The 27,168-nt window shown below is 38.1% G+C and overlaps 2 protein-coding genes across 8 annotated transcripts; one reads left to right on the forward strand and one right to left on the reverse strand.

Annotated features, from left to right (window-relative positions):
• Positions 1-64: 64 nt before the first annotated feature.
• Positions 65-22,072, reverse strand: si:ch211-286b5.2. Of its 6 annotated transcripts, XM_048195908.1 has the most exons (8): positions 21,935-22,072; positions 7,056-7,195; positions 4,001-4,031; positions 3,789-3,880; positions 2,224-3,693; positions 891-1,024; positions 656-748; positions 65-517 (listed from the first exon to the last, which is right to left on the reverse strand). In XM_048195908.1, exons 3-8 carry the CDS (start codon positions 4,026-4,028, stop codon positions 418-420), a joined length of 1,917 nt encoding a protein of 638 aa, XP_048051865.1. In that variant the 5' UTR covers positions 4,029-4,031; positions 7,056-7,195; positions 21,935-22,072; the 3' UTR covers positions 65-417. The 6 variants fall into 6 exon arrangements, with proteins under 6 accessions (XP_048051865.1, XP_048051866.1, XP_048051863.1 ...); XM_048195909.1 differs by lacking the exons at positions 7,056-7,195; positions 21,935-22,072 and adding an exon at positions 4,343-4,481 and having other exon boundaries at positions 3,789-3,877; XM_048195906.1 differs by lacking the exons at positions 7,056-7,195; positions 21,935-22,072 and adding an exon at positions 4,343-4,481.
• Positions 4,493-24,464, forward strand: cc2d1a (coiled-coil and C2 domain containing 1A). 2 transcript variants are annotated; one of them, XM_048195904.1, is made up of 29 exons: positions 4,493-4,658; positions 5,126-5,204; positions 7,066-7,207; positions 7,312-7,418; positions 7,508-7,723; positions 7,971-8,265; positions 8,357-8,466; positions 9,661-9,733; positions 11,152-11,241; positions 11,341-11,468; positions 11,564-11,636; positions 13,477-13,613; positions 13,859-13,970; positions 14,041-14,213; positions 16,364-16,486; positions 16,609-16,667; positions 19,510-19,626; positions 19,707-19,780; positions 20,665-20,723; positions 21,020-21,071; positions 21,181-21,280; positions 21,821-21,911; positions 21,994-22,167; positions 22,242-22,300; positions 22,378-22,450; positions 22,536-22,656; positions 23,462-23,538; positions 23,870-23,917; positions 24,002-24,464. In XM_048195904.1, exons 2-29 carry the CDS (start codon positions 5,148-5,150, stop codon positions 24,038-24,040), a joined length of 2,979 nt encoding a protein of 992 aa, XP_048051861.1. In that variant the 5' UTR covers positions 4,493-4,658; positions 5,126-5,147; the 3' UTR covers positions 24,041-24,464. The 2 variants fall into 2 exon arrangements, with proteins under 2 accessions (XP_048051861.1, XP_048051862.1); XM_048195905.1 differs by having other exon boundaries at positions 4,494-4,658; positions 13,477-13,601.
• The last annotated feature ends 2,704 nt before the right edge of the window (positions 24,465-27,168 follow it).

The following is a 27,168-nucleotide window of genomic DNA, read 5'->3' on the forward strand; positions in this document are numbered from 1 at the left end:
TGTTGAAACGAGCTCAATGATGTCTAGTTTTAAAAAATGAAGATGCAGAATCAGACACAACAAAAACAGGAAAGTTTAATTTATTAATATAATTTGAGTAGTAAGGGTTGCAAAGTAGGACAGACAGATTTAAGGGATTTACCGGTTGCTAAGATTACAACCCTTCAGACTAGGGGTCACAACCTGTGATTGACAGAATTACAATGTTTACTTCTTTGCTTGAACTTCTTAAAGTTAACTTGAGCTTACTGAAACAGAACAGCTCTATGCAAGATGACACAAAGAAGTGAACAAGTGGTTGCTAGCAAAATCAATCTAAACCAGTGCAAATTATACAGTTCTTTTATCAAAACAATTTTTTGTCCACTATATCCTATGTTAGAACATATTCAGAAACTCAAAGGTGTGCCAATATTTCTAGTGTGGAGGGCCATACATGTAGCGAAACTGTGGTCTTGGAGGTTTTCTGCATTGTTGCAGAAATCCAATCTTCCTGTGTGCATCCCTCACTATCTGACTGCAAGATAAAGAGCAAGAAAGCATCAAAATTATGATTGTTTATGGTTAAAGGTATTTATATGGGACATATTCCAGTGTAAACCACACAATCAGAATCATGTTTAAGTGCTCAAGACCTGTATGAATCAGGACTTACTTCAGAGAGGCAACATCTCTGATTAGGCCGCACACCATCTCTGTGGCATCTTCCAGATCACAATCGGCTTCTGAGATTGGGAGGTCCTCCAAACTGAGCAAAAGTAAATCATGAAAAGGACAAAATGCCTTGTACTGTACAACACATCAATGACTCCTAGACAGTGAATTCTGAAATGTAACCAATTGCTAGCTAAACAGACATACACCAATAAAAGTCAATCGTTCGCACTCACCTCAGAGGGATGTTGTTGAGCTGGGAATCTGTCACGGAGTCAATGGATAAGGGGCTGGAGGGATCAGGTTCAGCGGCAGGACTCAGATGAGGCTCATGAGCGTCACTCAGTAAACCATCATGCTCTGTATCTGACTGATGATCCAGCTCAGTTTTATTATCTTAATGTTGACTTTAAAGTGATAGTTTGGGTAAATTCTGTCAAAATTTACTCAACCTCAAGTTGTTCCAAACCTGTATGAGTTTCTTTCATCTGTTGAACACAAAAGAAGTTATTTTGAAGAGTGTTAATAACTACACAGTTGATGGCATAGAAGGAAAATAATACTATGGAAAACAAATGGGCCCATCAACTGTCTTTCTTCAAAATATTTTCCTTTGTGCTCAGCAGAAGAAAGAAACTCATACAGGTTTGGAATAACATAAGGGTGAGTAAATGATGACAGAATTTTCATTTCTGGGTGAGCTACCACTTTAAAGGACGTGAGAGGTTTGAACATTTTTATTAATTTTCAAACGAAAACTCATATTATTTCGTCTACTTATAGTACAGCAAACTTAAATTCGATTAACAAATCCAAAGTAGTGGTTCTGGTGTTTCAAAGGAATTCTAAATACAAAAAATTACTTAATTCTAATTTCAAATCAATTAATTAAATTCAAATAAGGCAGTTCACACAAGGTTTGAGGTCAAACAACATTGATTCTTGCGTGTCTTGACATTGTTGTCAAATGTAGTAATGCATCTTGATATGTCATATTTGAGTTAAAGCTATAGTTCACCCAAAAATTAATTAATTACTCGCACTCATGTTGTTACAAACCTGCAAGACCTTCGTTCATCTTCAGAACACAAATGAAGATCTTTTTGATGAAATCTGAGAGATTTCGGTTCCTGACACATTAAAAAGTTCATAAACAGCTCGTAAAACTAATCCATATGAATTGAGCGGTTTAGTCCAAATTTTCTGAAGGGACCTGATCGCTTTATATGATGAACAGATTGGATGAACGAAAGACTTAGGAATTTGGAACGACATGAGGGTGAGAAATTAATGACAAAATTGTAATTTTGGGGTGAACTAACCCTTTAAATATGATTTGAGAAGTTTTTCAGTTGGCCTTTTCCTCAACCAAAGCTCTCCTATAGAAATGTAATACTTTTTTATGATACTTCTATGTACTTTCTAAAGCTTAAAAAAGCACTTAGGACATCCTGCAGTATATCTTCTATGTAATTTGTAATTACATGATTTACGTGAGTAAATAATGACAAGAATTTTAAATTTGGCTTAACTGTTTTTGTATGTTCTTCATTCAAAAGAATAACTCACTTGCATTTCACTATCTTCACCACAAGGTGGGGCTGCAGGTAAGGACAATCTCCAGATGCTGTTGTCCTCACAGTTCACTGTGTTCTTCTCAGGTGTTACAGCTGCAGCAACCAAAGTACAGTCCAAAGACTCACACTTATCTTCTATCTGGTCGATTACAGGAAGTGCACTGATGGTCTCATTGGCTGCAATATCCGTGGACTCCGCACACTGTTCATTAGTGTGGTTGCTGATAGAAGTGTTCATGTCACGTTCAGATGGATAGCACTCCTCAACCTCCATCTCAATGCCTCCCACTATGAGTAGTTCTTGAAAATGGTTAGCAACCTCAGAAGTGGATGCTGAGGCTTCGGTGATCTCTTTGAGAACTTCAAGATGACTTTCTATCACAACCGCATCTTGAGGCGAAACATCAGCTGATTCCTTGCAAACTTCAGCTAGATCTACAGTCACTTCGGTACCAATCTCAGCTGTGACATCATCGCACATTTCTGGCTTATCTTCTCTAATGTTGCTTTCATTAGTGCTATGCTCCACACATTCAGTTTCAATTTCCACAAGAGGATCATCAGCATGAGACGGGATTATATTGTCAGTTTCATGACCTTCGCTTGACATGCCTTCCACCAATATATGAACTTGAACATCATTCCCGTACTGCACATCAAGCAGTTCCTCCCGCACAGGCATATCCTCAAATGGGCAAGGGGTTGGGAATGGGGATGCTGAAACCTCTGACTCAGTAGTTCCCTCATCTTCGAGAGAGATGGAGCCATCCTTCTTTAAATCGTCACTCATCATGACCAACTCTTCATTAATAACTTGACCTGCCTCGTTCTCCTGTCCTCCTCCAAACACATTCCCTCTAGTCAGCTGTCCCTTGAGCATCCTCTTCCTTTCTCCAAGCCGACACATTCCCATCCTCTTTCTTATTTTCCTCTTTACTATAGGATCTGCATCTTCAGTCATCTGAATTCCTGTCTCATCAACTGAGGTCTCAGCTATGATGTCTGAAGACCCTAATCGTTCAGCCATCTTGGGTTCAGTGTCTATACTGTCCTGACAATCATCTGATGGTAATTCAGAGTTCTTCTGAGATTCATGGTTTGAATTGCTTGCGATTTCACTTTCTTCATCTTGCAGGTCTATGTCAGGCGGATCTTCATTGGTAACTTCCACATTTAAAGGTCTAGAGAGAGCGTACTTGTCACTATTGTTGGGTTCTGGGGTTTGTACTGCAATCTCTGCAGTTTTTTCAATCTCATGAGAAACCTCAGGTGGGTTAGTGTCATTTCCATCCTCATCATTGTCACCATTGCATGTTTTTTCTTCCAGGGAACAAGAAGGATCAACAGGGAACTCTGTTTTCTGACATATTTGTAATGTGCTCTGTCCAGGCTGATGCTCATCCAGCTTGTCTGAGCATGAAGCATTTTGGGAGTTGTTGTTTTCTGATTGTGGTGTTTGAATCTAGATATTAAGGAGAAGAGTTTATGTGAAAGGAAACACAACTATAACAGCATCAAAGCATATAGGAAATGTTGTGTAATTGAAAGACAACTCACCTGAGTTTCATCTGCAGACTGCAGGTTTGTTTCTTCAGCGCTTCTCTGTCGTTTTGCTCTGGACTGCGTTCTCTTAGGGGGTCTGAACTCTGCTAAAATACATTCATTTACATTAACATGTCTATTTACTTGAAAATTAAATAGGTAATACAGCTGCAATCAAGCTAATTCAGTGAATGAATGATAATTATGTTCTCATGGGTTAAAAGTACCTGTAGTCTTTGATTTTCTTTTGGTCATTGTCTTGTTTTAGTCCACATTTAAATAAGTGAATAAAAAGAAGCAAGTTAAAACAAATTCATGGCACACTTGACTCATTTAATTTGATTATTTTGTAGCTTGTTTGTTTAAATGTATTAATTTAACGCAAGCTCATAAAATATTTACTTATAAACATTTATAAAACGTTCAACAAACAAAATAAACATTTTAAACTTAAGTAAATAACGTATAATTTATCTGACAGACGTTAACTGATAAGTCAAATGCGCGCGAAAGACTCGTGACGCTATTCGGGGTAGCATATTTAGTAAAAAATAATAATAATTCTGCACCTTTTCTCGAAGAAAACAATTTTTAACACGAAAAAGCGTAATATATGATTTAAATTGTCAATACATCGACGCTAGCGAATGAACTACAAGTCTGTGGGGCGTTCCCGCGTGCCGTAAAGCGCGAGGCTCTGCCGTTGCTATGGGAAACCTGGCGAAAAGCAGGAAGTGCTGAATTGTCATTGACAGCAGTGCAGATTTGTGTTTACCTCTGTATTTATGAAACTCTAGTGCAAAAACTTTGTGACAGACAGCTTGTTCTTCTCAACGGAACAGATAGTGACCACGTAACCCGCCCTCGGAGGAACATATGATCGAGGTATCGTGTTCAAATTAGTTCATGTTCATGGATGAGTAAGAACTAGCCTCCTCGCTAGCTGGCACTTTGACTGAATTAGTTGTTTACTTTCTGATTTATATTGTGAATGAGCTGAAATGTATTTCATAGCTTCATTTAGTTTTGCCTCCAACAGTTTTTACTGCAAAATCAGCTTTCAGCTTCCCTTGTTTAAACCTGTAAACACTAGCAGGTTAAATACTGTTTAAACATTAGCTGTTGAGCTCGTAGTCAGTTAATGTAAGCTGATGGAGGTCTAGGGATATATAGCAAAATTAAACATTTTAGCGTTGATTTTTGTCTAGGCATGGATTATGCTAATGTAAACGTCATATAAACGTCATGATTTAGGAATGCGCCATGACGCCTCTCACTTTCTGGTCTGGTTGGCTGTGGTGTTATTGATCCTGATGCACTTTTTAAATGAATCATTCTTGTTCTCACTGCAGGTTTGAGGGAACTGCGGAGAAAATGAGTCGAAGCCGGAACCCCCCACAGAAGGGCCAGGGGGCCGCCAGGGCCAAACAGGTAATAAACAAGATGAGAGGCAGTACTGTGTCCAGAGTCATGAAATCACAGCCTAAACCTCAGCTTTGAAGTCAGCATGAAACAAAAATTCACCCTATCTATTTTATAAATGCATGTTATAGATCTAATAGTTAATATTTTTACCTCGTAGTTTTTAACTCACGTATACCACCCCAACCACTAACCCTACCCTTTGCTATAACTATAAGCTCAACCTTAACTCAGACTGCTGTTCTGCAGTCCGTTATTATTCCACACTTTTGAGAGCCACGCCCACATCTTAAAATCCAATCAACAACTGATGCACAGAACCAAGTCCCTGCCCCACATTTTTTTATTTTCTGATCCTTTTTCACACTCAGATGTATGTCACAATATGAAAGAAAAGATCTTTCGCTACTTCCGTTTCATCGTGACGTTAATAGGTAAAACTCCATGACCTGTTATGCATATACACTTAAAGGCACAATATGTAATTTTCGTCACTAGAGGGCGCTTATTCAAAACAAAAGCGTAGCTTAATGACACTGCGAATGAGCGTGGAATCATGGGAGTTGTTTTTTTTCACCTCCACAGCCAATAGAAAGCAATCCGACAGACTCGGGCAGAAATCATGTTCATGGATGAGCTAATGTATTAAAGTTTTATTAAAGTTACTGTGGTATATGATGCAGGGCGAGCCAAGAGCCGCGGGAGCGGAATGAGGTCGCTGGAGCGAATGCTAATGAGAGATACCTGTGTGATACACCGGTCTCGAGTCCAGCTGAGCTTTTATTATGATTATGCAGCAATCGGATGCGTCCGCTCTTTTCGTTGTGTTTGTGGGGTAACACAGCGCTGTTTTACATGGTTAAAACAATCATAATAAATACATTCGAGTGTGTTGAAAGTTATGTTATAACATTACTCTATGCATTTGCTCGGTGGCTGGTATAAGAGACTTGTTGCACTTTGCAGTAATTTACATTGATATTAGAATGTCATATTAATAAAAACTGAATGACTTGTGTTGCTAAATGACATGCAATTAATTTAAAAATATATTGTATGATGGAAAAAGCTCTCTCTGATTATGCCACTTGACAAAATAGTGTTGTCTCTGAGGCATGGTAAAAACATGGTACTCATTGTAAATCAAGAAAACTAGAGATTCAAAAAATAAGACTAGCTGTGTTGAGCTATAAAACAATTATTAGTTTTTTGTTGATAAATATATCTAAACAGTTGCTCACCTGTCTAATAAAACACATAATATATTAAAGCGTCTTTGGTGTTTCTACAAAAGTAAAACTGGAAATCAGCTGCAACGCGGATATGATGTGCAATGACACAGTCCGAGTCCAGGTTAAAATTACTGATTTCTCTGGATTTAAACATTGTTGTAAACATTTGGGATACACAAGTACATGAGTCAACAAAATATATAATGCTGTTTTAGTGTTTTTTGACAATTTTAATCTAAAAATCTTACATATTGTGCCTTTAAGTGCATGTAGGTGCATACAATTGCTTTTGAATTCGCAAAAGGTCATAGTAATGTTCAAACAATATAACACATTAACCCTGTTAAAACACTTTTTTTGTTTCTAAAAATAAATGTTAGCCAAAATGAAAACTTGCTAGTTGACAACATTTGTCATTTTCATTTAGTTCAACTTAAAGTACTAAAATAAATAAAACTAAACCCGAAATAAAATTAATAAAAACTTTATAGGCATATTAAAAAAAGCCCCAACAAAATTATTAAAGTTAACTGAAATTAAAATGAAATTGGAAAATATAAAAATAACAACTAATTCAATATAATAGTATCTCAATTTTTCCAAAACAACTCTGGCTCTCTATCCTCACATGTAATCAGATGGGACTGCTGTTGGATTTGGCTCCTGATGGTGGGCTGGATGACTCTGGAGGAAATGAGGAGGAGCTAGAGGCAGAGCTTCTGGCCTTGATGGGAGGAGGAGGGAGAGGCGGACCAGCGGGCAGGAAGCCTGGAGGAAAAGGTGAGGACACCAAACGTTATGTAGATATGATCTCTACTAACAATTATAATCATCTAAACCATGGCATTTTCCCATCATCTTTCTCTCTTTTTTGCATCATGTAGCTCCGGTTCCCATGGAGGACATTGAGAGGATGGCAGCTCTTTGTATGAAAGACCTGGACGAGGACGGAGACGATGACGGTGATTTGGAGAATGATGCTGATCTCTTGGTTAGGCAAAAACCTTCTCATCTTTACATCCACTACATGGGATATGATGTTTCTCGCATGAAGAGATTTTGATCAAAGTCGTTTTTCAGGCCGAGCTGAATGAGGTGTTGGAAGACGAGGAGCAAGTGGTCAGGAAACCCCCTCCGTCACCAGCACCTCCTCAACGCTCAAATGCAGCGCCCCAGTCCACAGCCAGCCTGGAGTCCCGCCTGCAAGAGCGGTTAGACATGTACCAAACAGCCATTACCAACGCCAAGGCTGCGGGAGAGACCAGCAAAGCACGGCGATACGACCGCGGACTGAAGGTGGACCGTATCTGAGAGTAGTGATCGACCAATATGGGTTTTTTTAATAGAAACTGCCAATATCTGAGAAAGCAGGGTGGCCGCTGTCAAAATAAAAGTCCTGTTTACGACATTTATCAGCCAAAGAGAAAACCTTTTCGGCTGATGAAATAATTTAAAATGACCAAATATCTTGGCGATATATATCTGTTGAATCCCATCTGAGACATTACAAACTTGTTCGGTAACATGTTCTCCTTGTTTTTAGACTCTACAGTCTATGCTGACATCAGTTAAAAAGGGGAAACCCATCAATGAAGATGAGATTCCTCCTCCTGTGGCCACTGGTGGAAAACCCTCCGCTGCGCCGCAGGCCGAGCCAATCAGAGAGCAAGAGAAACCTGCTCCAGCAAACACGCCACCGCAGACGGCTAACGTGAAGCCAGTCGCTCCACCCAAACCTCAGCTGCTACAGCCTCCATCAGCGAGACCAATGGCCGTAACACCTGATACACCAGCCATATCGCCCCTCACGCCCAGCCAGCCCAACGCACAGCACTCAGGTACACATGCACTGAATTTCTCATTTAACTATTATAAAACTCTTTCGAAAGCAGTTACTTGTACACATAACCACATTTGTGTGTGTTTCAGAGCTCAAAGCGAGTATATTGAGCAGACAGAGAGAGTATAAGCTGGCAGCCATAAAGGCCAAACAGAGCGGAAACACTGACCAAGCCAAACAACTCTACCAAGTGTCCAAGGTACCCGAGTGTCACTGATTCATGGTTAATAGTAAAAGTAATTTAGGCCACAGTTACATTCATTTGTTTGTTTCTCTTCACATTTTATTTAGGATCACCATTGATCAAATTTTGGGGTCTGTAAGATATTTTATTTGGAGAGAAAAAAAAGATTTTATTCAGAAAGGATGCATTAAATTGATCAAAAGTGACAGTAAAGATTATTTTAAATTGTATTATAGTTAAAAAGAAAACCTTAAATATATTTAATAATAATATAATAGTTGTTAAATAAAATACATTTTTATAGTTATTTATAAATTTAACTACAGAATTGTATTATAGTTAAATTAAAATTTAACTTTAAAACTTTAATGTATAAAATTTATTTAACAGTAAAATTGTATTATAGTTAAATAAATAAAATATTATTTTAAATGGTATAGGTAAATACAAATAAAAGCATAAAAATATTGTTACTTGTAATAAAATAAATGTTAACTAAAATAAAGTTTTCATATCTTCAGTTATTTTTTTCATGTCTTGATGTAAAATTGAAATAAATACTAAAAACTATAAAGACATAAAAAACACAACAAAATGACTACAACTTTAAAGTAAAAAAAATACAAAAAAATGATAAGTATCTTAGTGGTACTAAAATTGTACACTGTTTAAGACATTTATAATGTTACAAAAAATTTTATTTAACATAAATGCTGTTCTTTTGAACTTTCTATTCATTAAAACGATCCTGAAAACAAATATATCACGGCTTCCACAAAAATATTAAGCAGCACAACTGTTTTTGACATTGATAATAATCAGAAATGTTTCTTGAGCATCAAATCATCATATCAGAATGATTTCTGAAGGATCATGTGACACTGAAGACTGGAGTAATGATGCTGAAAATTCAGCTTTGATCACAGGAATAAATTACAGTTTACTATATATTCACATACAAAACAGTTATTTTAAATTGTAATAATGTTTCACAATATTACTGTTTTTGCTGTATTTCTAATCAAATAAATGCAGCCTTGATGAGCAGAAGAGACTTCTTTCAAAAACATTATAACATCTTACTGACCCCAAACCTTTGAACAGAAGTGTAGGTCTGTTATTGTGGACTGCAGATTTACACAACACACAGTTACAGTTAACCACAACAACTATGAAAATTAACTTTTATTTGCTCTCTGTCTCTCACAGAGGTTAGACTCACTGCTGGAGACGGTTGACCAAGGGGTGATTGTTGACATCAGCTCACTGCCGCCTCCTCCTGGTACATCTTCACCTCACAGATCATCACTCAAGCCAGTTACATTCTAAGTCAGTGGTTCCCGGGGTCGCGAGACAGTGAGGGAGGGGTCGCGAGATGATTTCCAGAAATAAAAAAAATAAAAAATAAAAAAATAATAATAATTAAACGATTAGAAAGAGTATATTCTATCAATAATTGTCACAAAATACTAAAAATAGTAGTTAAATTAAAAACAAAAACCATGCAAATAAAAAAAAAGACATCAACCTTTCGAGTTTCCTTTCCTCGGCCGTGACTCCTGAGGTGATTACGACAGATTAATGACATAGTAGCAACAGCATCAGCTGCAGCAGGTCAGTTTACTGCAACATGTTAAACATTCAGACATGTGTCGAAATGAAACGTTGGTTAATATCGATCAAAAAAGACAACGCAGGGAGGCCGGCGGAGGAGAGCGGAGAAGCACGCGCTTCACATATGCCGCGTTTGCAGTGCGCAACTGCTCCATGGCTGTGTATCACAAACACAACATTTACTTATTTTTATTTCAAATCCAAAAGTTGTTACTGAATATGGCTTGTCAGCACAGCGATTCTCTTTGTATAGGCCTACACTATATTTCATAGATGTCACGTTTAAACGCACTATATTTAAACGTTTATTCATATCATACTTTATATTTATCTGAAGTAATACTTTAGATTTATATATTATGTTGCTTACGCAAGTGGCAAAACATTTTAACGTAAGCTTTATGTTAAAATCAAAAACGTTTTTTTTTTAAAAAAACTTAAAATAGACAAAAACAGGCGACTCTCGTTTTTTCTTTCCTTTTAAATCTTTTTACAATAAATCCCTCAGGTCATAAAGAACTGTTTTTCCACCTTCACGAAGAGACGAGTGCTATTGTTTATGTCTCCTTGTTCACCTAAATGCCTGGTAAGGTGTTATTTTCCTTGCTTTACCCGAGGCAAAAATGCCGTGTTTAAACTGTGTAACAGAGACTTTGAACTATATGAATCTATGGTGAAATTACTAGTTTTTTCGCGTCAATACATGTTTATTTTAATGCGAACAGTGCGCTGTCGTTTTAATTCAGCGCTGTGCAGCACAGCAAAAATAGACTCGGCGCGTAAATGATCGCTGCACTGCTGCAGACGCACCGCTCCTGGAACGCACTGCCGGACCGCATCCGCGTGCAGTGTGAAATCCGTTAATATGGGCACAGAAAAAAATGCGCACTGCAAACAGAGTAGGCCTATGTGTGAAACATGCGTTAGTGCGTGTGCGCCTTTGTGCACAACTCATTAACCACCTCCGAGGATAGTGGGGGTCGCGAGTCACTGTCATCGTTATTTTGGGGGTCGTGGGCTGAAAAGTTTGGGAACCCCTGTTCTAAGTAGTGTATTCAGATACTGATGAGAGTCTCTCTGTTTCAGCTGAGGTCGAAGTGCCACGTTCAAACCCTCCCCAGCTGTCCTCTAAACCAGCCGCCCCTCCTGCTGCACCCGCTGCTGCCCCAGACACAGGTGAGAGCGTGTGTGTGATCACATGATGTCCCAGACACAGATGAAACCTAGGCTAGATATCAGTTACGCTATATATGAAAGAATGTGTGTGTGTTTCAGTTCTCTCTGCTCCCCGGAGCGTCGCCGAGGCCTTACAGCAGCGCATGGACAAATACAAAGAAGCTGCGGAGAGCGCCAAGAGCAAAGGAGATGACCGCAAAGCACGCATGCACCAGCGCATAGTCAAGGTAACACGCCAATATGTTAAAAAAAAAAATAATAATAATAATAATAAAAAAAGCCATTTATTTAACAACTTTTGTGTGTGTGTTCTTCACTTTAGCAATATCAAGATGCCATTAAAGCTCATAAAGCAGGACGGCCTGTGAATTTGGCAGAACTTCCTGTTCCACCAGGTAATGCTTGTTTACTTGTTTGTAGCAAGGGACACTTTACTGCAGAGCTGAGCGCCAACCCTGATCAAACTCACCTGCCTGTAGCTTTCTAGTAATCCTGAAGATTAGCTTCTTCAGGTGTGTTTGATTAGGGTTTGGAGTAGGGATTAAACGGATCATGCGGTGCGTCTCAATCAGCTCCCTAGTTCACTAGTTAGGGCACTGAACAGAGAGTCGGTGGGCTGTCTCAATCGCAGAATACTTTTAGGGCACTGAAACGTGAAACTAAAAATTCCCACAATGCACCGTGAAAACCAGGGAGCATCAATTGTGCTCTTTGTGTTCCCTTAACGGAAGTTCTGAAGCGTGAAACATAAATCACATTCTACAATGAGAACGTAGTCATGATGATGCCGAAAATATAGTCATCAGTGTCCCAATGTGTAGTGAGCCAGGGTCCTTACTGTCCTTACCAGTGCCCGAATTTGTGTACACGATATACTGATTCATGAGCTTGGGAGCTGATTGAGACGCACGCATGGTTGATCCGTGATCTGTTCGGACCAGGCCCCACGGTTCAGCATAGGGCTGCACGATTAATCGCATGCTATTCTCACGCGCATTTCGTCAGTAAAGCCGGTTCCCTGATTACCGCTAAATCGCCATCACCTGCTTTCAAATGAAGCGGCATTTAATAGACAGAGCCGTAGGTCACTGAAAAGCCACGCAATATCGCGTTCATATCGCAGATGAATCGCCTGCGATAATGAACGCGATATTGCGTGGCTTGTCCGTGAACTACGGCTCCGTCTATTAAAAGGCGCTGCGTTTAAAAACAGGTGATGGCGATTTAGCGGTAATCAGGGAACCGGCTTTACTGACGAAATGCGCGTGAGAATAGCATGCGATTAATCGTGCAGCCCTAGTTCAGCACGTATCGGTACAATTCGGTACAACATCCGCAAAGTTACGATGCTCAAAGTTCAATGCAAAGGGAGATATTTCTTCTTCTTGAGTCTCTCCATCATTGTCCGATATCGGTTTGAACATAAAAGGTCGAACAGTTTCCGACATTTTCAGTGAGTCTGCGTGAGGTAATCTGAGCTACATGAGCTCTTGAAACTCCGCCCTCTTCCTGGGAGCAGCAGCTCATTTGCATTTAAAGGGACACAAAAACGGAGCGTTTTTGCTCGCCCTCAAAAAGCGACAAATTTAACATTCTATAAAAAAGGATCATTGGGGTATTTTGAGCTAAAACTTCACATACACACTCTGGGGACACCAGAGACTTATATTACATCTTTTAAAAGTGGCATTATATGATCTGCTGCTAAGTTTTCAAACAATAAAACACAGCTTTTAAAGAAGATTAATCTATATTTAATTTAAACAGTGAACACTATAGTGTTATTTTATATTTAACGATTATATTTCTGTGCCTAAAATGAATACTACAGTTAGAGCTTGCTTTATTTGTAACTTTGTTATATTGTATTTATCTATGCTTGTAATTAGAGTATTTGATCATATATATTTTTTTCACTTGCCTTTAGCAATGATCGAACACTATTAGGCTAGTAGTTTTTGCTGTGGTATCAAAGTACTTAAAGTTGGCTTAATAAATGGAAAGCAAAGTTACAAGTATTTTCTTTTGCTGATCTGAAAAAACGAACTGATCCGTGAATCAAAAAACAATATATGATCCGAACCGTGAGTTCTGTGTTCTGTTGAACCACTAGCGTGGAGCTAAACTCTGCAGGGCAGTGGACTGAAAAAATCAGATGTCAAAGGAAAGTCCTCAGAAGAATAGTTGTAGATCGTTTGTGTGCCTCTCTTGACGTTGTGTATGTGTGCATGTCAGGTTGTCCTCCACTGCAGGGCACCGAGGGAGGCAACCAGAACTTTATGGGTGTCCTGGAGACAGCCATGAAACTGGCCAATCAGGATGCAGATGCTGACGCGGATGAAGACGAGGAGCCACAAAAGGTAGCGTCAAAGGTCAGTGAAGCATCTAGAACAGGGATGGGCAACTTCAACTCACTGTCCTGGAGAATTTAGCTCCAACCCTGATCTAACACACCTGAACAAGCTCTTCATGATTTCTAGAAAGCTACAGACAGGTGAGTTTGGTCAGGGTTGGAGCTGAACTCTTCAGGACAGTGGTTCTCCAGGACTGAAGTTGCCCATCCCTGATCTAGAAACTGTGTTTCAGCCTTATTCTTCATCGCTCTGTTTCCGTGTAGCCATCAGCTCAGCCTGCCGTTCAGAAATCAAGAGCTCCCGCTCCTCCGAAAGCCCCGTCCACCGCAGGGACGCCCACTGGCTCCACAAACGCCCCCAAACCAGGAGGGAAAGGTAGATATAGTTTATATAAAGGCATAATGTGTCTGCGCTGTTGTGTAATGTGTGTGTCGTTGTTTTGTAGCCCAGCAGCAGCTGGATTTCCTGACGATGCGCAGGCAGCAGTTTGTGAAGGCGGCGCTGCGCTCTAAAGAGATGAAGGACATGCAGGGCGCTGCACAGCACCTCAGAAATGCTAAAGGCATGGATTCCATGATCAATGCCGCCAAGGCCGGACTTCCTGTTGACATCACCAAGGTTTGTGAATTCCACCCTTTTCACATTTCCAGGGTTCTCAGAAGCAGATGTCGTCTTAGTTGTGTAAACGGAAATTACAACAAATATATTTGTTGTGTTCCCATTTGCTCCAATAGAAAAAGAAAAAAAGGGGTTTTCGTGGCGGGTAGTTCTAGGAACTCTGTAATGGTAACTAGCCACTAGGATAGTTCCTCGAGAACTCATTTCTCTCCCGGGCCATTTTCATAGTTGCATTCGCACCGGCAGTAGGAACTCTGAAGCGGCCGACAGCGCCGTCTTTAAGAGTGTAATATACAAACGTCAAAAACCAGTGGATGGAGGATGTCGTGATCGGAGCTGTGTTTGTTGTGTGTCGTGGGTTTCGTGATAACGGAGAAGGAATGTAAATGCATAATTTACACAACTTAAAGAGCAAAAAGTGGGGCTAAGAGACGAAATCTCCTATGAACTTTCAGTATTACATATCATCGAGGTAGAGAAAAGAACACAACACTGCAGACAACAGGTAAATGTGGTTATCACTGTTTTCCATGATCATGAAGTAAATAAAAGAATAATAATAATAATAATAATAATAATAGGTTTTATTTATATAGCGCCTTTCCAGGGCTCAAGGACGCTTTACAATGTACAATTATCAAGGAAGAAATAATAATATGTTTACACAGCTTTTTAAAAATGCTGGTGTTTGACATGCGTTTGACCAATCAGTGTACACTTACATTACATATAGTTCCTATAGTGCTGGTTTAGACCCGACTCTATAGTTTAGTTCCCCCAAAAGGAGTTCCTAGAACTAAAATCGTTCCTAGTTCCTGCGGTACGAACACGGCATATGAAATGGTTCCTCTGGTGTGAAATCCCCTTATGTCACTCCCTCAGCTGTTGTATTAAAAAAATCACAGTTTTTTTGTGCTTAATTTTAAGTAAATTTGATTAATTCATTGATTATTAAATAATCTTTTTTTTTCTTTTCTCGATAATGGCTAAATGAAAACTTAATTTTGGTTTCAGGAGAAAATTTTGTTCATCTCTAGTGTGAATGAGTGTTTGTATGTGTTTAAAGGGTTAGTTCACCCAAAAATGAAAATTCTGTCATTTATTACTCACCCTCATGTCGTTCCACACCAGTAAGACCTTTGTTAATCTTCAGAACACAAATTAAGATATTTTAGTTGAAATCCGATGGCTCAGTGAGGCCTGCATAGCCAGCAATGACATTTCCTCTCTCAAGATCCATAAAGGTACTAAAAACATATTTAAATCAGTTTATGTGAGTACAGTGGTTCAATATTAATATTATAAAGCGACGAGAATATTTTTGGAGCGCCAAAAAAAACAAAATAACGACTTATATAGTGATGGCCGATTTCAAACACTGCTTCAGGAAGCTTCGGAGCGTTATGAATCAGCGTATCGAATCATGATTCGGATCGCGTGTCAAACCGCCAAACTGCTGAAATCATGTGACTTTGGCGCTCCGAACAGCAGATTCGATACACTGATTCATTTGTGCTCCGAAGCAGTGTTACTAAATAGGTCCTTATTTTATTTTTCAACGTATCGAATCTGCTGTTCGGAGCACCAAAGTCACGTGATTTCAGCCGTTGGCAGTTTGACACGCGATCTGAATCATGATTCGACACACTGATTCATTTATGCTCTGAATCTTCCTGAAGCAGTGTTTTGAAATCGGCCATCACTAAATAAGTCGTTAATTTGTTTTTTTTGGCGCTCCAAAAATATTCTTGTCGTTATTGAACCACTGTACTCACATGAACCGATTTAAATATGTTTTTAGTACCTTTATGGATTGTGAGAGAGGCCTCACGGAGCTATCAGATTTCATCAAAAATATCTTAATTTATGTTCTGAAGATTAACGAAGGTCTTACGGGTGTGGAACGACATGAGGGCGAGTAATAAATGACAGAATTTTCATTTTTGGGTGAACTAACCCTTTAAAAGAGGAAAAAGTTGATTATTTTCTGATCTTGATCTTGTTGCGCAGCTAAACTATATTTCATGGCATTTCTGGACAGTCTCATCAGATGTGTGTGAATGTGACAAGATGTGTGTGTAACTCGGATCTCAGTGTGTGGTTTGCAGTGCCGCTGATGTGTTATTGACGGTCTCATCTCTGGTGTGCAGGTGCCAGGCGCTCCGGTCAGTGAGGAGGACTACAGACTGTCTCAGTCTCGCTCGTCGGCCGTGTCTCCGCGCTCGGCTGAGCAGTACACACAGCTCATGGGACAGCTCAAACAGCAGCACGAGGTCTCTGCTCCTGTGTTGCTCACACAACAACTCAAGAACTTGCCATAGATCTGACACATGTAAAGCACACACAGAATTAAAGACAAATGCTTATTTACTATTTGAATGATTCATGTTTCCAGAAATGCCTGGAATACTCCCAGCAGTTCACTCATATGGGGAATGTAGCAGAAACTGCCAGGTGAGTGTTTTCATTCATCTTGATGCTGTGTTTGTTAGTAAATGTCTGTTTAGATTCTTACATACAGTTTTCAGGTGTGTTTTGAGTGATGAATATGCACTACTGTTCAAAAGATTGAAAAGAAATTAATACTTTTATTGAGCAAGGATGCATTAAATTGATCAAAAGTGAGAGTAAAAACATATATAATGTTACAAAAGATTTCCATTTAAATCTTCTATTCATCAGAGAATCCTGAAATAAATTATCAGTTTCCACAAAAATATGAAGCAGCACAACTGTTTTCAACATTGATAATAATCAGAAATGTTTCTTAATCATCAAATCATCACATCAGAATGATTTCTGAAGGATCATGTGACACTGAAGACTGGAGTAATGATGCTGAAAATTCAGCTTTGATCACAGGAATAAATTACATTATACTATATATGCATACAAAACAGTTATTTTAAATTGTAAATATAGCTGCGAGCAGCGATGGCGGGCCCAAGCCCGGTGGCACCGCCACCCCGGTGGCTTCAGGGCAACTGTGCACAGCGGGCAATAGGCACTTAAAACGGTTAAACATCAAAGGACTATGTCAAATTCACTCCACATTTACTGCACTACAAGGTGCCACTATAGAGCCCCTCCTCCCTGCCCATTTTCAAAGGATTACATGTGCCAAGTTTTAACATTATTCTGATGAATTTTGAAGCAAATCAGGTAAAAATAAGAGGGTGATCTCAATGTATGCTGAAAGTGACACATTTTCTGCTTCCAGTTGGTGGCGCTATGACTTTGAATCACAATAGTCACATCCATGTGATCAGCCTTGTACAACGAAGACTAAGCCGAAGTTTCATCAAAATCAATTAATGTATGCAGAAGTTATAACACTTTGTTTCCCTTTTCTTGCCATAAATTCGTTGCCTCGCCACGGCCAAACCGTTTGAGATATCCAAAATCCGTTTGCAATTAAACAACTTCAATGTGTTAGCAACAAGTTAAAAAAAGCTTGGTGTAAATTGGATAAACCCTGTAGGAGCAGTAGTATAAAATTCATAGCCTGTTTTTTCAAAAAATTAACATTCAAACCAAAATAGCTGACTTCCTGTTGGTCGGAGCTAATGAATGTAAATTAGAAAATTGTCCGGCTTGATGAGAACAATATGTGTACCGAGTTTGGTGATTGTAGGAAAAACTAACCCCCCCACTTTTGTCAAAAGGTGGCGCTACTGAGCCCCTCCACCACGCCCATTTCTATGGCTTTGTCCATGTCTACTGGTTGACAATATTGATGTGTGTGTCGAGTTTCATGCAATTTGAAGCATGTTAAGAGCCTCAAAAACACTCAAGAATATTATTACAGTTTGACCTGTTGCCATGGCAACAATATTTCAAATATCAAAAATCCTGTCATAGGTCTACATCTGCTGTGTATTGACATTACACTGATGAAGTTTGAAGCAAATCAGGTAAAAATAAGAGGGTGATCTCAAAACATTTCAAAAAGTGATACACTTCCTGCTGCCAGTTGGTGGCGCTATAACTTTGACTCACAATAGTCACATCCATGTGATCAGACTCCTATAACGAACACACTCGTGAAGTTTCATAAAGATCAATATATGTACGCAGACGTTATAACACATTTCCTGTTTCCTTTTTCTCGCCATAAATTCGTTGCCTCGCCACGGACAAACCGTTCGAGATATCAAAAATCCCCTGGCAATTTTTAATCATCAGTGTCTTGACTTCATGCTGACCGAGTTTGGTGGCGATCGGATTAATCGTCTAGGAGGAGTATATCAAATTCCAGAGCATGCGTTTTTCAAACAACCCTTAATAGCTGACTTCCTGTTGGCGTGGTGTTTAACTTAGAGCACGAAAGTTGTTCGGCCCGATGAGGTCTATATGTGTACTGAGTTTCATACTAATACGTGCAAGCGTGTTTAATATATGGACCAAATTTTCAGACTTTTTTCAAGGGGGCGCTGTCGAGCCCCCCTGCCACGCCCGGGTACCAGCCTCTCCGGCGTCCTAATGGCCGCGGATTCCAATGTGTGTGCCAATTTTCAAGAGTTTTTGAGCATGTTAAGGCCCCCAAAAAGCCCCGGAAGACGGAAAAAAAAAAAAAAAAAAAAAAAAAAAAAAAAAATAATAATAATCCTTAGAAGAACAAGAGGGCCCTGCGCGAATTTTCGCTTGGGCCCTAATAATATTTCACAATATTTCTGTTTTTACTGTATTTTTGATCAAATAAATGCAGCTTTAGTGAGCAGAAGAGAAAATCTTGTCACCCCCAAACTTTTGAATAGTTTGAAAACCATTTACCTAAATTCGCACTAAAATTGCCATTTTTAAACATCTAATTTTAATAAATTAATGTGTTTTTTAAAGTAGTTATTTTTTTAGTAATTTAGAATTTATAAAAAAATTAATGGTATAAAAAGCTAACCATTATATAAATTAAATTGAATTTATTATTTTTTTTATTAAAAAATATTTAATATCTATCAAGTTCTAGACATAAATACTAATAAAAATCTTAAATTGAAATATTAAATATTGAGCTAGCCTTAAAGTGTATCTGTGTCAGATTTTGCCAACGTTGTAGAGACCGAATGTCCCCACATGGACAGTAAAACCTGAAATTACACACATAATGGGAGCAGCAAACAGTCCCCATGAGGAAAACTGCTCAATAAACACAGTAAATAATGAAAAATGCTGAAAGGGTCATGTGAGGGTTTGGTTTAAGGGTTGCTGTAGAGCAAAGATCATTATCTCAATATAAAAACAATAGAAGTCAATGAAAAGTGCTTATGATAAAAAAACAAATGTGTGTGTGTTGCAGGTTTGAGAAGCTGGCAGAGGAATGCATGAGTAATATTGAAATACTGAAGAAAGCTCATGCCAAAGGCCGATCAGTACCCAAGTACCACACAGAGGAGCGCACCTTCAACTCTTTCAAGTAAGAACACACACACACACGTTTGTCAGTGAGGAGGACGTCCTGCACAGATTACTGAATGTCTTCATCTCTGTGTTTAGGATCTTTCCTAACCTGACATCCAGTGACATGGTACTGACCATCGTGAAAGGAATCAACCTGCCCGCTCCTCCAGGTGTGTGTGTGTGTGTGTGTGTAGTGTGTACTTGTACAACTGTCTCTTTGAGGACCGGTTTGAGTTTTAGACCATTGGAGTGAAAACCAAGAGAGCAAAGTGAGGACATTTTGGCTGGTCCACTCTTTCTGAGAGCCCTTTAAAGTCCTGTCTGAGGGTCAGGACTTGATTTTAGGGATAAGGTTATGATTGGGTTAAGGGTTGGTTTAGAGTAAGTGTTAGGCACTTTAATGAGTTAGATTACACTGTCAATGAATGTCCTCACAAAGATAGATGTACAAGTGTGTGTGTGTGTGTGTGTATCATATGACTGGAAAGAGATTGTTTCAAATGATTGATTGTGATTAATCTCTGATATACGCTACTGTTTAAATGTTTTTTAAAATAAGTCTCTTATGCTGACCAATATTATTCCCAGCAGTCCATATGCAGCATTTAAAGATCCTTATTTTAAATAAATATTTAGTGAAATATGTCTGTTCATGATTTACTTATATATTTGTATATATTAGGACGTATTTAGGACGTATAGTTGATTTAAAAAATGCAGTAAAAACAGTAAAATTGTGAAATATTACTACAATTTAAAATATCTGTTTTCTAGTTGAATATATGTTAAACTATAATTTATTCCTGTGACCAAAGCTGAATTTTCAGCATCATTACTCCAGTGTTCAGTGTCACATGATCCTTCAGAAATCATTCTGATATGATGATTTGATGATCAAGGAACATTTCTGATTATTATCAAAGTTGAAAACAGTTGTGCTGCTTCATATTTCTGTGGAAACTGTGATACATTTCTTTCAGGATTCTCTGATGTTAATACTTTAATATAAATAATGAAATTCTGTGACAAAATGTTGTTTTGGTGTTTTCTCCAGGAGTTTCCGCCAACGATCTGGATGCAAGTGTGCGTTTTGAGTTTCCGTTCCCCAGTGCGGTATGCAACACTTTCTTTCTCTCACACACACACACACACACACACACACACACACATACATACACATACACATACACATGCATGCAACTGGGATCTAACAGTAACTATGTTTCCATCCACCTATTTTTATGTGCATTTTTGGAATATTGCATAAAAATGCTGAATGGAAACTCCAAGATGCGCGTAAATTCTAACGCTGCTTTATTCGCAAATGTTTAATGCAATATTCCAATCTTGCACACAAGTTAATTTCACAACTTTAATGGAAACATATCTATTTTGTATTATTTTCTTAGGAAGAAGCTCAGAGGGACAAAACCAGCACTGTGAAAAACACCAACTGTCCAGGTACACACACACACACACACACACACACACACACACACACACACACACACACACGATCTGTGTATTGAACAGGTGGCGGCATTAGATGACAGTCTGTGTGTGTTTTTAGAGTTTAAAGAGCAGTTCAAGCTGAACATCAAGCGAGATCACAGAGGCTTTAAGAGGGTCGTTCAGGCCAAAGGCATCAAGTTTGAAATCATACACAAAGGGTGAGATTATTAATTTTTTTGGATCATTTGGTTTTTGCATTGGGACATTTCCCTCCCAAATTCTCTTCAAATTGCCGTAGTATGTCTGGATTTTATTTTATTTTTATTTTATTTTATTGGCAAATTCTTGTTTTTCTTTGGTGATTCTCTATATTGTATTTTTTTTTTTAAACTGTAAATTTTTTAAATAATATTTTAAAATTAATTTTAACACATCAGCATAAATTAAAGCCAGCGAAATAAATTCTTAATAAATGCTTTGCGACAATTTAAATAATTTAATAATCATTAAATAATCATAAATGTTTTGTGTTACAAAAGTTTATATTTTTGGCAATATGCTAATGAGATTTTTGAGGGGGGTGGGGGGATTTCCTCACATTTTTTCTTTAAATTTTAATTGTAATTGTCATGAAAATGGTGCAAAACGAACGTAATCATCTTAAAAATAGGCTTCATTTTCTATAGGCAAAATAGTCAGTAGATCGGTTTTATCTGACTCTTAATAATCTGTGTGTGTGTGTGTGTGTGTGTGCGCAGCGGTCTCTTCAAGACGGATAAAGTGGTGGGAAGCGCTCAGCTAAAGCTAGAAGCCCTGGAGAACCAGTGTGAGATCCGAGAGATCATAGACGTGAGTGATTCACACAGACTCACATTTACGTGTCACGTTCACACAAGAGCCAGCGTCCCATGAGGCTGTGCTGCTGTTTCAGGTGTTGGACGGACGGAAGGCGACGGGAGGGAAGCTGGAGGTGCGTGTGAAGATCCGGGAGCCGCTGGGTGGAGTTCAGCTGCAGTCGGTGACGGAGAAATGGCTCGTCATCGACCCGCTCACACCTTCGCCTGAGAAAGAGCGAAAGCAGGACAAGAACAAGGAAAAAGAGCGGGTATGAGATCATAATTAGTGGTATTTTCCATCTTACATACAAAGACAGAAACTCATAAAACATTTTCTATCCAGCAAGCACCCTCTCCAAGATCCAAACCCCAAAACGATCATGACAGGAACTTTAAACCCAGGTAAAACTGAAGCTGATCATACGGCACTTATCACATGTTCCTCTGTGAGCGTGTTCACGTGTGTCTCTCTGTTTCAGCTCGTCTCCTCCGCAGTATAAAATGCACAGCTTCAGCCTGCTTCACCACGACAAAGAGAGGCTGGAGTGGAAGGTGTGTGTTGGTGTCAGTCGTGAGCTGTTGACTGTTTTTAAGCAGATATAGAGTGTATCACGAGTCGTTTTGTGCATCTCTTCAGATCAGTGATTATAAGAAGAACAGACGAGATCCGTCAGAGCTGATCAAGCAGCACATGGACGTCTGTCATCGACTGCAGTGGCAGAAATCATACCTGGAGAAACATCCGGCAGCACTGACAGGTACCACACATCAAACTTTAATAGAGGCAGCCATGGGAAAAGAAATCTAATTAAAGAAAATAATACTTTTATTCAGCAAGGATGCATTAAAATTGATCATAAGTGACAGTAAAGACATTTATAATGTTACAAAAGATTAGATTTCAAATAAATGCTGTTCTTTTGAACTTTCTATTCATCAGAGAATCCTGAGATAAAAATTATGAAGCAGCACAACTGTTTTCAACATTTATAATAATCAGAAATGTTTCCTGAGCATCAAATCAGAATATTAGAATGATTTCTGAAGGATCATGTGACACTGAAGACTGGAGTAATGATGCTGAAAATTCAGCTTTGATCACAGGAACAAATGACAACATATATTCACATAGAAAATGATTATTTTAAATTGTAATAATATTTCACAATATTACTGTTTTTAAATTGTTAATACATTATTTGTCCATTTATTAACTATTTTCATGTCTGAATAGTAATGTAACTACTGTAATGTAACATGAAATGCAACTATTCAAATGAAAAACATCCTAATTTACATAAATAAATAAAAAAACATGGTCATAAACGGCTGTATTTCACTAAATATCTATTTTATTACAAAAAATGCTGCCTGTGGACTGCTGGGAATAATATTGATTGATGATTCAAACGGATCTGTGAATCATTTTTTAAGTGGTTCAATGAATTGAATCGTCTAAATAAACTGATTCATTACCTTGCATTGGACTTTCCAGGCTACATATGACAGATGTTTAAGAAGGAAACAGATGATCAATAATGTGTCTCTCTGTCTGTGTCTCAGAATATGAAAATGTGCTGCGGAAGTTCGTTCACGGTCTCTCCGATTCAGTGAAAACATTTTCCAGCCAAGGCAACAGGGTGAGCAAACCTCACACACATTTGTATTGATAAGTTTGTCCTTTGCTTCTTGATTGTCCTCCAGCGAGTATGTGTCGTCCTATTTTTCTCATTAAATATCCCATCTCACTCAGAAATACTTGACATGACAGAAGTAAAATGGGTTGTGAATGTTGTTTCATGTTGAAATGAAACAGTAATGCAGTTCCTCACGCAGATGTTTCATCAAAACTTTGTGATGTGACCCAGCAGACGCTGGATGCCACATTTACATTTTAAAGAGATGAAATAATTTCTGCTTTTTTGCATCAGTCATTTTGATTAAAGCTAAACAATTGTTCTCGTTTCTCAGGATGCAGCGAAAGACGCGCTCGGCCGACTGAAGATGGTGGAGAACGAGGTGAATATTAAAGCCCGCAGTGTCTCCGGCTCGGTCACGTTCCCACTGAACTCACTGTCGTGTCTTTCGTTCTCTCCCTCACAGCTGGAGTCCGTCAGGAAGAAACGCGCTGTCAGAGAGTGAAGAAAACTGTTCACACACTTCTGAAATTATGGGAATATAAATGAATCATGACAGATGTAAAGGAGCTGCAGAGGGAAACACTACACATACACACACCGAAGCGCTTTTTGCGTTGCTGCACTTCATTACTCTGAGGTTCAAACCATCAGAACACTGCTCGTCTTCTGTAAGGACAGACGTCTGAATGTTTCCAGTGAGATCAGACTCCTCTCACCTCATGAAAAAATGAAGATAAATCATAGACTATAGGGGGAATCTCACAAAAACCCATCAAGAACATGGCTGGGTCATCTTTCAGACCAAAATCAAAAGATTTGAAATTATATTTTGGATAAAGCAAATTTTCTCTTTACCATTATGATTTTCTTTTCTTTTTTTTTTTTTTGCATTGTGACTTTTTTAATAATAATTAAGCACATTTAAACCATAATGTTAAAAATGTATATATAATTTAAAGTGTACAATAAGCGTACAGGATGGTAATATTTGCTGTAGTACATTTATTTTTTCAATAAAAATGGAAATTAATTAAAAATATTTATTAAAAAGTAATTAAAATTAAATGTGTCTGGCTAGATTCACATAACAGTATTAAAAGGAATAAGATTAGGATATATATATATATATAATCTTATTAATGAGAATTATGGGGAAAATTGTGCTTAATTTCCAATTCAAATGGTCTTAAAATTCTTATATATATTGTGAAATATGACATTAATCTGTGAGATTCCTCCTAAATGCTCTGTAAATAAATACTTCAAAACTAAAAACTAAATATGATCATACGATCACTGTTATCTATGGAAGCTTATTTCCACCATGAAATAAAAAAGGTAATAGCGAATTTTTGTATCACTATTCTGACTTTTTTCTGTCAATTGCGAGTATATAACTCTCAATTCTGACTTTTTCTCACAATTGCGAGTTATAAAGTCATAATTGTGAGTTATAAAATAAGAATTGTGAGATATAACGTCAAAATTGAGATATAAAGTCAGAATTGCAAGTTATAAAGTCAGAATTACGAGATATAAAGTCAGAATTACGAGATATAAAGTCAGAATTGCAAGTTATAAAGTCACAATTGCAAGTTATAAAGTCAGAATTACGAGATATAAAGTCAGAATTGAGATATAAAGTCAGAATTGCAAGTTATAAAGTCAGAATTACGAGATATAAAGTCAGAATTACGAGATATAAAGTCAGAATTACGAGATATAAAGTCACAATTGCAAGTTATAAAGTCAGAATTACAAGATGTAAAGTCAGAATTGTGAGTTTATATCACATTAGACTTTATAACTCCCAATTCTGATTATATCACGCAATTCTGACTTTACATCACAGTTCTGATTTTATATCATGCAATTGTAAGTTTATATCTTGCCATTCTGAGAAAAAAAGTCAGAACTGTAAAATTACAGAGTCAGAATTGCATGATAAAAACTCACACTTGTGAGAAAAAGTCAAAATTGCTTTTTTTTTTGTAGCAGAAACAAGCTTCCATAGTTATCCGAGAACAGAATTCATTCCCACTGACAGTCATGCACATAACTAGCACTACAAAAATGACATTGATCTTTTTATTTTATCCCTATTTTTCTTTTACTCGTCATCCATCTCCTCCTCTCATTCACCCTAACCTCTCTTCTCTCCCTCCCTCTCATGTATAAATGCTGTTAATCTGCAGTCTATAATAGCATCTTTACAGTAATCTGTGTCCTACAGTATTCCCAGATTAGGATAATGCCGCTGCACGGCCCTGATATGGGAATAATCTCAGCACTCCAGGGAAGATGTTCAAGTGTGTGTGTGTGAGTGTGTTAGATGGATGAGATGCGGATAATATCCCATAATCACGGATTATCCGCACCCCGCTGGAGAACAGACGTGAGAGAAAATCAAACGGGGTTCATTGTGAGGGGGTTTCGGATGGGGGATGGTGTCAGAGTGTGTGTGTGTGTGTTCATGGATCTGTTTGGTTTTATAAAATCGAGCAAGGGTGTATAAAGAGGTTTTGTATCTGGGTGATAATGAAGAAAATGTGATAAAGAGGTTTTGTGTGTGTCATGTGGTGTACATTCAGATGCTGAGATCAGCATGTTTTCGGGAAGCTGTCGCCTCTTTTTCTTCGCTTGTCTATTTCAGAGTCAAAAGGGCATCAACTTTAACCCCTGACCGACACAATCCGACCCCCTTGTTGTTTGTGTAGAGCAGATCCACATTTCTAGATCTCAGTATGTCTGTGTGATGCATATCAACTCTTTCATTGGGGTGTTTGTTTGTTTGTTTGTTTGGTTTGCATTTTCAGAGCCAGACATAAAGCTGCCTCGTTTCCATGACAACCTCTTTATTATTTCAGGATGGTGTCTGAACTCCATTAGCTTGCCTTCATCTTCATCATACTCATTCTCTCCAGTATGTACAGATGAGGTTTATTACCGTTTCCACACATTGAAGGCAATCACTGCTAATGTATTAATGTATGTACTGATGTTCTGATGATGGGTCTATTTTTTAAAAGCTGCATTAATTTGCTAATGTGTCTACGGTGAAGGATATGATAATGTCTAACATGGCAATTAAAAAGAAAAGTTGAGCTAAAAATGGAAATTCTCTCATCATTTAAGGCTCGCTCACAGCATGTATGATAATTATCGTTCTAATCCAATGAGAATAGGGAAGCCCACACCACACCGATAACGACACAGAGGAACGATAACGTTGGAATCATTGTCACGATTTTTTTTCCAGCTGATGAACGATAAAAACATTGAAAGCTGATCAAAATCCATCCTGCTTTAAAGAACTCATTTAAAGTGGCAGGTGACAAAACTGAAGAGTGCATTTATAGTAAACAGAATGTTATTGCTAATATAGTTATCATTATTGTTATCTTCATACTTATCGTTCTTGGGGTGAACTCACACTTGTGTTGTTACAAACCCGTATGACTTTCATTTTTACAAAAGAACACAAAAGGAAGAGATGTTTTGCACAATGTCCTGGCTGCTTCCTACAATTAAAGTGAATGGGGACTGTCATTCTCAAGAAAAAAATAAAAAAAAAAACAACTTAAAGGGATAGTTCACCCAAAAATGTAAATTATCCCATGATTTACTCAC

The sequence above is a fragment of the Megalobrama amblycephala genome, linkage group LG7 (assembly GCF_018812025.1).
Source record: "Megalobrama amblycephala isolate DHTTF-2021 linkage group LG7, ASM1881202v1, whole genome shotgun sequence".
Classification (NCBI taxonomy): domain Eukaryota; kingdom Metazoa; phylum Chordata; class Actinopteri; order Cypriniformes; family Xenocyprididae; genus Megalobrama; species Megalobrama amblycephala.